This window comes from Gadus morhua, chromosome 7 (genome assembly GCF_902167405.1).
Source record: "Gadus morhua chromosome 7, gadMor3.0, whole genome shotgun sequence".
Classification (NCBI taxonomy): domain Eukaryota; kingdom Metazoa; phylum Chordata; class Actinopteri; order Gadiformes; family Gadidae; genus Gadus; species Gadus morhua.
In genome coordinates this window covers 27,336,671-27,350,108 of record NC_044054.1, presented here as the reverse complement: position 1 = coordinate 27,350,108, position 13,438 = coordinate 27,336,671, and the positions used below count along the sequence as shown (strand labels likewise).

The window sequence follows — 13,438 nt, the reverse complement described above, 5'->3', positions numbered from 1 at the left end:
TCAATATTTATATGTTATATTACTCTTTACAGCAATACTTTTATGAATTACTGTAAGTACATTAACACATCAGTAGTTTCCATCACTATATATTTTTTAACTTTACAAACCTAAAATTATCGTTTGTTTGCTATGTCCATAAGAATTACATCATCACACATGCAAAGAGAAATTCTAAGTTTTATTAAAATTTATAGCACCGATCTAGAAAAAATAAAGAAACTCAAGTCATCCATATTTTACTTTCAAACATACTAACACACTTATGTTTATTTACATTGTTAATCAACAATTAACCTCTCGTCTGTGCTTCTCTGGAACTCAGACCAAGATTTCCCCAAAAGGGATTTCTCTCTCAAGCACATGAAGGTTTCATCATCTCTGCATTCTTCCAACACTGAACCAAAACAAGAGTGACACAAATGTGATGCACGCATGGTTAAACCCATGTGATTTAACTGAATGCAAGCACATTTTCCAAATCTTTACATATGTACATATGTGTCCCTTCTGGGCTACTTCAGTTGATGGAGAGTAGGCAGCTGCCTCTTACTGCCATGGTAACCCTCACACCTTGCACACATGTCAACACACAGAACCACATGTGATGTCACCCAAACACACATAATCCATAAACACCATCTATGGGCCAATAACAGCCATCTTCAGCATTCAGATTCCACCCCCCAGCTAGCATTTAGAACCCAGACGGCCCCTAGGTGTGTACAGCCCATGCGCCCCCCCTGCCCCAGATCACTTGGCGGTCGCGTTGCCGTGCGCCGGCGGTTGCTGCTGCTGCTGCGTGGGCTGCTGCTCGGCCAGGGCCTGCTGCAGACGCGTGCGCTTCCTGGAGTAATGCTGCCAGTGCAGCAGCTGCTGCTCGTCGATGAACTTGGCACACTGGGCGTTCACCAGCTCCTTGCGGAAGTGCTCGTACTGCAGCAGCTCCAGCATGTGCAGGCAGTGGGGATACCTGGACGCCGGGCAGGGGGAAGAGACAGGGGCGGGAGGAGGAGGTTGGTTGTCATCAGGGACTAGTAGTAATTATGAGAATATCACAACTTGTTTTTTCTTTATTTCTCTTGTACTTTTCTGTGAAATACCATATGTTCACTTAACGTGGAACCATAAAACTACGAGGAAATATTTTGCGGAAACACTAACGTCATTTATCTGAATCTGGGCAATTGGGAAGATAATTCCTATTCTTCTCACAGCACCTATTCTTCTCTTTTTGTATCTTCTTTAGAAAGCCTTGATAAAGAAATGTATATTCGTACTTCAGGAACTTTGCATAGTCCGGCTCCTTCCAGTACAGCAGGTACTTCAGGTAGTTGACGAAAGGTTTCTCCCGCAGGTATCCCCGCTGGGCAAGAACTGTGGGGAAATGTTATTCAGCGAACAGTCCACTCTTTAAGATATTAAAGGATGTGTGTTTCTGTGTGTAATCACTCACAGTTGAGATAGTTGGGATTAGCCAGACACTGGATGAACTCCAGCTCCGACTGGAAGCGGTTCCTGGACTGTTCCTCTGCTCGCCGACACACATGAACATGAACATAATTTACACACCGAAGATACTATTGTCATTGTCTATTGTTATTCTTGTTTATTCGTTTAGGATTAAAAAAAAAAGGATCAACATGTTAATGCAACGAAAGCCCCCAAGATAAAATACTATTTAGCCATTATTTGGCTAAATAGAACGTGAAATATGAAATATTGGTAACAGGAACGACTCGAACAGTTGCATCAGTTCATCAGTCGCTAATCAATAGAAAGAAAATAAATGGCACAAACCTGTCTCCATAACGCCTGCCATGGGCAAGAGGATACAGATAAACAGCGACCTTCTTTTGCTCGAATAGGGATTAAGTCGAAACCGAACAAATAGATAAATGTGCTTATTGTGTTTCTGACATCAACAGTCAGCGGCCATGTTAGTTGAAATCCGGCGGCGTCCGTAAACCAGTTTGTACAACAATTTTACGACACGTCACTTCAATGCTCTCCAGTGTTTTGGCCACCAGAGGGCGTAGTTGTTCTTACAATATACACCCATGAAGCCATGCCAACAATGTTGTCATGTGGCTTTATTTTGGCAATTACTGTCATGACTGTCATACATTTCTTCCAAATTCTGGTATGGCCAAAATGTTGGCTAATTATGTTAAACGTGTGTGTGTGGGTGTGTGTGTGTGTGTGTGTGTGTGTGTGTGTGTGTGTGTGTGTGTGTGTGTGTGTGTGTGTGTGTGTGTGTGTGTGTGTGTGTGTGTGTGTGTGTGTTTGGTTTCCAAGAGTCCAGAATACGGAAATCGGTCATCATGACCCATTTTAACTCAATAAATAAGGTGGAGATGTCAGTGGGTGTGGTTTAGTGGATGTGGTTTAAGATCTGTGTGGACCAGTGGACTTATACATTGTTGATGGAAAGATTGTGATTTTGACAATTATTTTACATTCATATCGTAGTCCTACTTTGCGTAACCAATAAAAGTAAAGATCTAGGTAATTGTGCTTAGTTCGCAAGCAAATTTTTAGCCAACTGGTTAGTTATATGTAATCCATCACATTACCATTTAGTTATAACACACAAACACATTAACAAATTTAACACTTAACGGTTATAGTTGATGCAAAGCTAGCTAGCTAGCTTGATAAAAGCAAAAGCGCTAACTTCCCTTATTTCCCTCATTGACGAGAAATTGCAAACAAACCTTTGACACGGAACGCTCAAGACACAAAGTCACAACTTTCATGGCTTTTCATTTATTAACAGTGTTAGTGTTATTTGTACAAACAGGATGATACAAAAATTCACCTATGCACAGCATATCATTGATTTTAGTTAAGGGTATAGAGAAGTTCTATAAATAGATTTGACAAAATCCTTCCTTCAACAGATATACAAAGTCTCAACTTTACGGAAATAAGATTCGATCCTAGACTAAATGTTAATATATATATGTTAATAAATATATATATATAATGCATGTGAGGTCTGTTTGGCCTAACCAAGACATACCTCATGGGAGGGGGCACCCAACCTAGCCAGACCACACTGGAGGGGGCGTAGCCACAGTGGGACACCCCCCCCAAGCCCCTCCCACCATACGTCCCTCCATCATTACATTAGTCAACAATAACTCTGTGAGTGGTTGTTCCTGTGTGTATGTGTGTGTGTGTGTGTGTGTGTGTGTGTGTGTGTGTGTGTGTGTGTGTGTGTGCGTGTGAGTGGTTGTTGTCCAGTGGATCCCAGGGTAAGGGTGAAACACTACGTCCACCATGCCTGCTGTGCTGTCCATTAAGGTAGAGCTACGGTTGGACGTCAAGGCAAGGGGGTTACGGACCCGTTACTTCCTTGTGGACCCTCCTTGCGTCCACCGCAAGGGCCCGACGTGCGCCTCCCAAAAATTGTAACCTTGTGTAGAGGCGACGAAGCAGCGAGGGCTGTGATTGGTCCGCTAAGGTTAAACCGATGTAAACCCGACGCAGAGCCAAAACAGGTTCACGACTGCAATCGAAGCGACTGCATTGTCATTGCGTTGTGTCGACGTACAAACATAACTAAGCCTTTAGACCGTGGTGGTGGCGTTGGCCCAGGCGGGGAAGGTGTCCAGGTCAAAGAGCAGACGACCCCAGCTGTTGATGGCCAACGTGATGCAGAGGATCCCCACGATGTTCATCACTATGCCAGTCTTGGCCTGGAAGAGGGAAGGGAAAGAGCAGAAATAAGTGCTCTGTCCCAATAAGCCCCACAACATTTAATGGTGTCCAATATGAACAGAGGCGTCTGTAATTAATCTGTTTTTCCAGGAGAGGGTTATCAGCCCTCAGCCCAACAGAGAAGGCCGTGTGTGCCAAGAGGCATTTGGAGGACAGGTAACAGGTAATATGAACAGAGTGAATTCAGATGTTGGGTCTATGAGTTAGGTGTATCCCAGGATGCATTTTTATTTGAACAATGGCCGTCAAAGGCGAGAGGATAAGCAAACCTTGCAGTTAGGTAATCAAAAGGAGGATTGTGTCATTTATTTGTAATGTCAAATGTTTTAACACGTTTGCTATTTAGAATGACTGTACACCACTAGAGTCAGTCAGAGTTTACCACCGAAACTACTCCCATTCCCACTAACTGGGGCGGGGTTTGGACTGTTGGATGACTGTTTACCAACTATCATGGGGTCTTAGTAACAGAAGAAGCATTTGAACAACTAGTTTACCATAAGTCAGGATGCTTTTCTGGCTTTCTCCACCACACCTCAACCCTTCCTCTTAAGTTATTCGATATTAGCAGTGTTATTCAATATTAACAGGGTTATTCAACATGAACAGTGTTTCGTTAAGAACAGTGTTGTTCAATATGAACAGTGTTGTTCAATATAAACATGGTTGTCATATGAACAGTGTTGTTCAATGTGAACAGTGTTTCAATATGAACAGTGTTGTTTAATGTGGACAGTGTTGTTCAATATGAACAGTGTTTCAAGATGAACAGTGTTGTTCAATATGAACAGTGTTTCAATATGAACAGTGTTGTTCAGTATGAACAGTGTTGTTCAATGTGAACAGTGTTTCAATATGAACAGTGTTGTTCAATGTGAACAGTGTTTCAAGATGAACAGTGTTGTTCAATATAAACATGGTTGTCATATAAACAGTGTGGTTCAATATGAACAGTGTTGTTCAATGTGAACAGTGTTGTTCAATATGAACAGTGTTGTTCAATATGAACAGTGTTGTTCGATATGAACAGTGTTGTTCAATGTGAACAGTGTTTCAATATGAACAGTGTGGGTCAATATGAACAGTATTGTTCAATATAAACATGGTTGTTCAACATGAAAAGTTTTGTTCCATCTAAACATGGTTGTTCAATATGAAATGTCTTTCATAAACACTATGAAAGGTTTCTGAGCATGCCCCGTGTGGTCTGGGTACCCACCATATCTGACACCTTGAGGTAGCCGGATGAGAAGACGATGGCGTTTGGGGGCGTGGCCACGGGCAGCATGAAGGCAAAGGAGGCGCTGAGCGTGCACGGCACCATGATGTACAGGGGGTTCACTCCGATGGACTGAGACTACACACACACACACACACACACACACACACACACACACACACACACACACACACACAAGCATACACACACACACACACACACACACACACACACACACACACACACACACACACACACACACAAGCATACACACACGCACACACACACACACACACACACACACACACACACAAGCATACACGCGCACACACAAAAATAACACAAAGAAATATTAATTGTTAACAGATTTCTAGCATTCAGGGTTTTTTTTCTCCAGAATCTGTAGACCCTAATAGAAAAGCGAGGGGGGGGGGGGGGGGGGTGTTACCATGGAGGCCAGGATGGGCAGGAAGAGCGTCGCCGTGGCAACGTTGCTTGCACACTCAGTGAAGGTGGCGATGAGGAGGCAGAGGACGATGACGATGGCCCAGGGAGGGATGGAGTGAAGGGGCATCATCTGGTCGCCTAACCAACGGGACAGACCCGACTCCTGGACACACACACACACACACACACACACACACACACACGCATGCAAGCACGCACGCACACGCACACACACACACACACACACACACACACACACACACACACACACACATACACACACACACACACACACACACACAAACACATACACACACACACACACACACACACACACACACACACACACAACGGGCAGGTGATTCCACTGTCAAATTAACGATAAAAAAAAGGCACACAGTGGTATACCGCCTATACCTCGATAACAAACAATGACTTTTTTCTTTGCATTTTCAATAAAGATATGGAAGCCAGTTCAATTTTACTGTTGTTGTTTATGTTGGATTTGTAGCTCACACAGGATCACCTGTACACCTCTGCATTATGATTACATTATCCCACTTATTAAACAACTACTCACTAAATAAATCAATAATTTTACGAAAATATAGTAACAAAAAAGTTGGATTCATTCTACAGTTGGAAACACTGTCAATAGCAACCGCCGGTTATTCATAGCAGCGGTCTGCCATCCGGAAATCACAGACCTCTGTATGCCGTAATAAACCAATCAGAATAGAGTATTGAACAAAGCCGTGTAAAAACATATGAAACACACACGCACACACACACACACACGAACGCACACACGCACAAACACACGCACGCACGCACGCACGCACACACACACACACACACACACTCACACACACTCTCACCTCGCTGCCTTTAGCCAGGGCGAAGCCACCTCCGAGGAGCAGAACGATGTTCCAAGGCATCTTCTTCTGGGTCACCTCCCAGGTCAACAGGGGCGGGGCCAGAGTATGGACGGTCTTGGACCCTGATTGGACCAAACACAAATCCATCGTTGTTGCTGTTGTTTGTTCAGGCTTCATTACTCGGTGACAACAATGACAGAAACGGACCTATGAGTACCTGTGTGCAACACATGACTACAACCGACCAGCAGCACAACATACGTTTCATTATATATTTACATATATATTGATGAAAAATAATATATATGAGTTCTTACATATATTTGACTACGTTAATATTGTAATATTAATATCAATATGTAATGTACAGTATGTGTCTACTCATGTTATGTCTGCTTAAAAAGGGCACATGCATGCGTTGGTCTGAATTAGAGAGACTGACGGACAGATGCGAGAGAGAGTCAGAGTGAGAGCGAGAGAGAGTCAGAGTGAGAGTGAGCGTGAGAGTGAGAGAGAGAGTGTGTGCTATGTGCGTACCTGGGTCAGCCCTCCTCCAGAAGCACAGGAAGTGAGGAGGCTCGGACGGCAGAACAAACAGCAGGACAGCAACAAACAATGCCGCAGTCGCATCGGTCACAAACCTAGAAAGAGAGGCAGAGAGACATTCATTAAACACCTAGAGAGAGAGAGCGGCAGAGAGACATTCATTAATCACCTAGAGAGAGAGAGGCAGAGAGACATGCATTAAATAGAGAGAGAGAGGCAGAGAGACATGCATTGAACACCTAGAGAGAGAGAGGAGGAGACATTCATTGGAAACCTAAACCACCGCAAAACACCTCAAAGAGCTGTATTCTAAACATACATCTGAGAAGTAACGTATCTATTTATACAAGCAGCTGATCAACACTAATCGTAGCATATACTGAAATCACTGACATGTTAGTGTGCTTGTTGTACTTGTTGTTGTTGTTGTCCTTGCTCTGAAGGAAACACTGGGAGATTATTGTAGGAGTGTGCTGCTTCTTTAATCATTAAAGGAAATCAGACTGGCACGTGTGGAACCCCACATATAACAACAAAGGAGCACAACTCCTCCTGCTCCGAGCAGGGCCGTACAAATACATCGTGTGAGGTAGCAAATTAAGAAAACCCCCCAACAGCAAGAATTCCCCTTGATAATGAGGACCGATTTGGTTTATCTGGTATATTTCAAATAATGCTTATACAATCAACCGCATCCATATTTAAAATAGCAACAATAAAGAAATTATAAAATGTTACAAATATATATGACATATTGCATATCGTTTTTTTAGGGAAACTATAGCCGCAAAGAGCAGAGGGGCAGAGGGGCAGTGGGCCACCGTGGTGACCCCACTGTGTACGCGCCTGGACCCTGGTCAACCCTCCCTCTGTAACCACACTGAAACACGCACCTCTAACCAGACAACTACCTCTGTTCTCCTCGGAGGAGGAGGAGAACAGAGGTAGATGTCTGTTTGGAGATGCGCGTTTCAGTTTTTGTTCGAGCTGGTCGGTCTGGTTTTTCCCCGGTCCCCGGGTTCTTTATTCATCAACCCCACATGCCAGCCAACACACCACCGCCCAGACTTCGACAATTCAGCAAATTTTGATATAAAATCATGTATTATGAAAATGGGTCATTTGCAAACCGAACTTTTCGTATAATGTGACCTTCTATTGGGACCTTTTTACTTTGAACTACATTACCCCATGAATCCAGGATTATAGACTAAGAACAAAATGTTCTCCTCTAATGATTTCATCTCATCCATGTGTGTGTGTTTGCATGTCTGTGTGTTTGTGTGTGTTTACAGGTTTGTGTACATGTGTGGGTTTTCCTTGCCAATAGAACACTCCTTGTAGACGAGAGTAGAAATAAAATGCATTCAGACATGACTTTGCATAATTTAGCCCAAGTCTGCTTCCGTAGGAACAACTTGTGTTATTGGCTAACGGGTCACTACAAAGAGAGAAGCGAGGAAGAGAGAATCCTCCCCTGTTGTTCATTAAAAATTATACAACGGGGGACCTAAATCCAGCGATCTGATTGGTTCCCAACTGTTGTATAATGAGCGTATACATAACTGCTATGACGCCCGATCATTTTGTGAAAGTTTGCATATCACTCCACGCCTGGAAGTAGAAACAGTTACAAAGTAAAACATATGTTGGATGATGGAGAGCGTGTAAATGTTGTTACTCCGGGAGTGAGCAAGGCGATGGATAGACTAACGAAAGCTTAGGCACACGGCGGATAAATTCAGGATTTAGGATAAATTGCCGGCGAACCGCTCTATCGGAGCCTTCTCTCGGAGGGACGCTAAAGTGTGTTGCATAGCGACCGTCGATGCATAGCGGCAGCCAGGAGGGACTACTTTTTTGTATTCTTTAATTAAACGGCTATTTTGACTTTCTTGGTTTCTTTTTAAATGTAGTGTGTCTATGACTTTCGTTTCGCCATAACAGTAACCGTTGTATAAAAGCAATAGATCACTTCAGTCAGTGGCATGTGCTCATTATACCACTGTGAAGGGGGTCGCCGGCCCTCCGCTGCGCGTCGTGGCCGGACAACGCCCCTTAACAGTGGTATAATGAGCACATACCACAGCCTGGCGTGATCTATTGCTTAAATATAGTTATGCTTGTTGATGTTGCTGGTTGTTGTGTTTACAAAAGCAGAAGTATATGGTATCTTGAAATGGTATAATCAATATAAAAAAATCTAAATGGGATTAAGTGATAGTTGGGAAACTTCAAATGACAAAATTTGTGTAAATATCGTCAGAGAGCAGAACACTCAACAGGTTCCATGATGATAGGCACAATTCCCCAAACTTGGCAGGGTTACACCTGACATCACTTCATTATACGGTTCTCTCATTCAAATTATATAGCTCCAGAGATTCTGATCTTTTAAACTGTTTATTGATGGTAGCTGGAAGACATAGCGTGTTAAGGTTCCTTTGAATCATCTCGTAGGTGTCGTCCAAGTTTTCATAACTTCTATGCAAACGAGAAACAGGCTGAGATAGTGGCTTGAACGCGCACTATGTCCCTTGACCACTGATTTAGGGAGAGGGAATTATTTCTGGGTTAATCCTAGGTGACACTTGGTAGTTTAAATATTAATTTATACCACTACAACTGCTCTTGTGCACTTTACTGGTTGTCTCTACCTGACTGGTTTGCAACAGCCGATGCAGGTAACATGGGATGTGGGTCAAAAGGGGGTCCATCACACTGTGTCTCTACGTCAATAGAGTGGATGTCACTGCCAGCTGTTAGTTTAGCTTTTGACCTCTGCAAAAACAAATCGGCTTCACCTGCTGCCTGCTTCCCAACAGTCACGTGACCAAAGCCCAGCCTTTGATCAGTTGATCTAAAGTCACTGCACTCCTGCCTTAGCAACGTGTAGAAACACCTTCCTTCATCACACAGGGAGCGCTCGTGGCGTGGGTTGTGTTGACGATACCAAATGAGGAAAATCGCTGGAAAACCCTCAGAACATGAACTGACAAAAGAGCCGGCTCACCAGGTTGATTATAAGCACACTGCTGGGGGGAAGGGCGTTCCCATTGTTCCTCCGTGGTTCCTATCCTGTTCCTCCTGCCTGTTCTTTCCAACGTGACTGTGGAATTGGCTTAATGTGCCATCTTCTTTATCTTCTTCATCACCACCCTCTGTATATATTATTTATTTTAGTTTCTCTTTGTGTTGTCGTGCTGTCTTGTTCTGTGTGTGCTCATTTTAGCATTATTATTATTATTATTATTATTATTATCTTTTCCTGTACATAGGTTGAGCTTCATTCGCGTTCCCACACCGTCTCCCAACCGACGCAGAGTTCATACACAGAGACCGGCACCCTGCATGGCAAGCTAGTGTAGCGACCAATCAGAGGTCAGGGATCCGACTGTTAGCGTGACACCAAGGTTTGCTCTCTGTCCCAACAACTGTTTGTTTTACGCCTGGGATTCCGGTGCGCCCTGGAGACAGAGTGTACATTCAAGAATTTCACCAGCTTGTTGTCCAGAGCCCAACGGGGTTGCCAACCGCGACTTCGACCAATCACAGCCCGCCTGCCGGCTCAAAACAACATGGAACGGAATGATTTTGTGTTAGCTCTGTTGAACACAACCGCTGTTGACCTTTCTATGAAGGGTAGACAAATAGGTGACACTTACATCACAGGGCCCTGTTACGGTGTATTGACACACGTAAGTACTGTGCATTTACATTGTAACATATGAACCATAATAAACAAGTCTCCATTACTTTGAGGCAATCAAAAACGTATTCACGACAATGAATACATGTCAATTAAGACATTGGCAATCGCGCTTGGCAATCCATCCTCACTAGGCCTCTGTGTTCTTTCTCCAGGTTTCTTCCGTGAAAACCAAGGGAGTTAATTCTCGACCATTGGAGGCTGAGGATGAGGGTGGGCGTCATACACGTTGGCATCTGAAGCCCTTCAACACTGTAACTCTGATTAAGGACCACGCCGAATATAAAGACTTGACTTGACTGTAGTAACAGCTACAGAGAGAGAGAGAGAGAGAGAGAGAGAGAGAGAGAGAGAGAGAGAGAGAGAGAGGAGAGAGAGAGAGAGAGAGAGAAGAGGGAGAGAGGGAGAGAGGAGAGAGAGAGAGAGAGAGAGAGGAGAGAGAGAGAGAGAGAGAGAGAGAGAGAGAGAGAGAGAGAGAGAGAGAAAGGGAGAGAGAGAGAGACAGAGAGAGAGAGAGAGAGAGAGAGAGAGAGAGAGAGAGAGAGAGAGACAGAGAGGAGAGAGGAGAGAGAGAGAGAGAGAGAGAGAGAGAGAGAGAGAGAGAGAGACAGAGAAAGAGAGAGAGAGAGAGAGACAGACAGAGACAGAGACAGAGACAGAGACAGAGACAGAAACAGAGACAGAGAGAGAGAGAGCCGGCAGCACTCACTCGGCCTGGGAGTTGAAGGCGTGCGTGGCCCAGCCGTCGATGAAGCGGGGGTCCCGCGTGAACCACAGCGCCACCAGCAGGATGAAGAGCACCAGCACGCTCATCTCGCCGTAGCGCATGGGCCCCAGCCGGCCGTGCTCCTCGCGGATGGTCTCGTACGCCGCCCGGCTCTTCTCTGTGTCCGCGGCACCGCAGCCCCACGTTTTCCGCAGGCTAAGGGGCGGGGGGGGGGGATAAGATATGACCTTTCCGTCTCGTAACCACACGCTGTATGACGTTACCACTATAAAATAAGGGCACGTTATGTAACGGCTCACTTACATTAGCTAGTGAAGTGATAAGCATTAACTACCAACTAATTCATTTACTTTTTCAATTTGATTACTGGATCCACTGTGCAGGTCACTCACTTGAAGCCAATGAAGACGAACTGCAGCCAGAACCAGGCTAGCGTTAGCATCAGTATCATCGTGGGGAAGGCGAAGGCGAACCAGGAGGCAAAGTTTATCACGTCACCGCTCTGAGGGAAGAGTCTGAGAGGGAGAGAGAGAGAGAGAGAGAGAGAGAGAGAGAGAGAGAGAGAGAGAGAGAGAGAGAGAGAGAGAGAGAGGAGAGAGAGAGAGAGAGAGAGAGAGAGAGGGAGGGAGGGAGGGAGGGAGGGAGAGAGAGAGAGAGAGAGAGAGAGAGAGAGAGAGGAGAGAGAGAGAGAGAGAGAGAGAGAGAGAGAGAGAGAGAGAGAGAGAGAGAGAGAGAGAGAGAGAGAGAGAGAGAGAGAGATTAGAGTTTAACACTAAGAGTTTGAAAGCATGATGAAGTTAAGAATGTTATGACTGCAGAGCAAGGGAGTTAAAAGGTAATGCAATGAAATGTATTGCTAACTCGCTCCAGGGTTAACCTAACTGAATCAGCACATACATAATGAGAGGATGCATAAATATGTATGAAGGTGTGACTGTTTTGGTGTGTGTGTGTGTGTGTGTGTGTGTGTGTGTGTGTGTGTGTGTGTGTGTGTGTTTGTCTGTTTGTGTGTGTGTGTTTGTGTGTATTTATGTTTGTGTGTTTTCTTTTTCTGCATGTGTATGCGTGTCTGTATGTACGCCGGTGCGTGTGTGTGTGTGTGTGTGTGTCAGAGTGAGTGTTTGTGTGTTTGTGTGTGTCTGTGTGTGTGTGTGTGTGTGTGTGTGGTGTCCGTGTGTTTGTGTGTGTCAGAGTGTGTGTGTGTGTGTGTGTGTGTGTCTGTGTACGTCTGTTTGTGTTTATTTATGCGTGTGTGTGTGTGTGTTTTCTTTTTTGCATATGTATGCATGTCTGTATGCAGCCGGTGGTGTGTCAGAGTGAGCGTTGTGTGTGTGTCTGTATGTGTCAGAGTGAGCGTGTGTGTGTGTCCTGAGGAGGTGTGTGTGTGTCAGAGTGAGGTGTGTGTGTGTGTCCGAGAGGTGTGTGTGTGGTCAGAGTGAGCGTGTTAACACTGACTGTTTGAGCTGTCCCATGAACACCAGGTTGGGTCCGGTCCCCGTGAGGGTGGCGATGCCTCCGATGCTGGCGGAGTAGCACACACAGAGGAGCAGGCCCTTACACATCCTCCTCCTCTCCTCCTCCTCCTCCTCTCCACTCAGCTCCTCCATCTCCAGCTGGCCGCACCCGTTCTCCACGGGCAACGACACTGCGCATCACAGCGTTTGAAAATGGTGTTAATCATTTACTTCAGCTGGCTTTACTTTCTCGATTTTTCTATCACGAAAAGTGATATGGCTACCCGATCTACAGCCGGATGTTATGCAAGCAATAAATACAAGTTGTATTCTTATTTTAAGGTGGGGTGGAGATGGGGTTGAGGCGGGATCTTCTCTGATGTGGAATTGGTGACATCTCTAAAGTGCTCTTGTACCGTTCCGTTTTAACATCAGAATTTCCCGTATTGGATGAATAAAGTGCGATCATAGACTCATCTTCAGTAGCAGCCTGACTAGCAGTAGATTATCTCTGGGTTATCTAAATAACAGGTTAAAGCATTCCAGCCCGGAACGGAAGATAACGAGGATGAGTTTCTCACTCAACTGGTTCAGGATAAGGTTTATGATCAACCACTGACACCCACTTTGGCTGCACATGCTTACTTATTATCTAGGTTGAGGATTTCTAAAATAAGTTTCAAAGTGTCAGTGTGCGTGTTTGTTTGTTTTTGTGCTCGTTGGACCTGCACC

The 13,438-nt window shown here is 44.7% G+C and overlaps 2 protein-coding genes across 3 annotated transcripts in view; both read right to left on the bottom strand.

The window, feature by feature from the left end:
* Positions 1-163: 163 nt before the first annotated feature.
* On the bottom strand, positions 164-1,982 carry med31 (mediator complex subunit 31). The gene is made up of 4 exons (XM_030361849.1): positions 1,801-1,982; positions 1,457-1,531; positions 1,281-1,377; positions 164-973 (listed from the first exon to the last, which is right to left on the bottom strand). The coding sequence occupies exons 1-4, from the start codon at positions 1,820-1,822 to the stop codon at positions 754-756; spliced, it is 414 nt and encodes a 137-aa protein (XP_030217709.1). The 5' UTR covers positions 1,823-1,982; the 3' UTR covers positions 164-753.
* Positions 1,983-2,746: 764 nt separating this feature from the next.
* LOC115547496 (solute carrier family 13 member 5) overlaps positions 2,747-13,438 on the bottom strand; it is a 15,176-nt gene continuing 4,484 nt past the window's right edge. For both annotated transcript variants that reach the window (XM_030361792.1, XM_030361791.1), the window contains exons 5-12: positions 12,708-12,897; positions 11,645-11,767; positions 11,235-11,447; positions 6,808-6,911; positions 6,271-6,392; positions 5,394-5,555; positions 4,946-5,083; positions 2,747-3,704 (exon numbers count right to left, since the gene is read on the bottom strand). In XM_030361792.1, the coding sequence (XP_030217652.1) occupies positions 3,576-3,704; positions 4,946-5,083; positions 5,394-5,555; positions 6,271-6,392; positions 6,808-6,911; positions 11,235-11,447; positions 11,645-11,767; positions 12,708-12,897 (1,181 nt within the window). In that variant the 3' untranslated portion in view covers positions 2,747-3,575. The remainder of the gene's footprint in view (positions 3,705-4,945; positions 5,084-5,393; positions 5,556-6,270; positions 6,393-6,807; positions 6,912-11,234; positions 11,448-11,644; positions 11,768-12,707; positions 12,898-13,438) is intronic.

What these genes read in the sequence shown, in the direction of transcription:
- med31 (XM_030361849.1), bottom strand. Translation starts at nt 1,822, where the DNA reads ATGGCAGGCGTTATGGAGACAG. An exon ending in GGCAGGCGTTATGGAGACAG is followed by an intron (nt 1,532 to 1,800) that starts GTTTGTGCCATT and finishes GTCGGCGAGCAG; the next exon opens with AGGAACAGTCCAGGAACCGC. An exon ending in GACTATGCAAAGTTCCTGAA is followed by an intron (nt 974 to 1,280) that starts GTACGAATATAC and finishes CCCGGCGTCCAG; the next exon opens with GTATCCCCACTGCCTGCACA.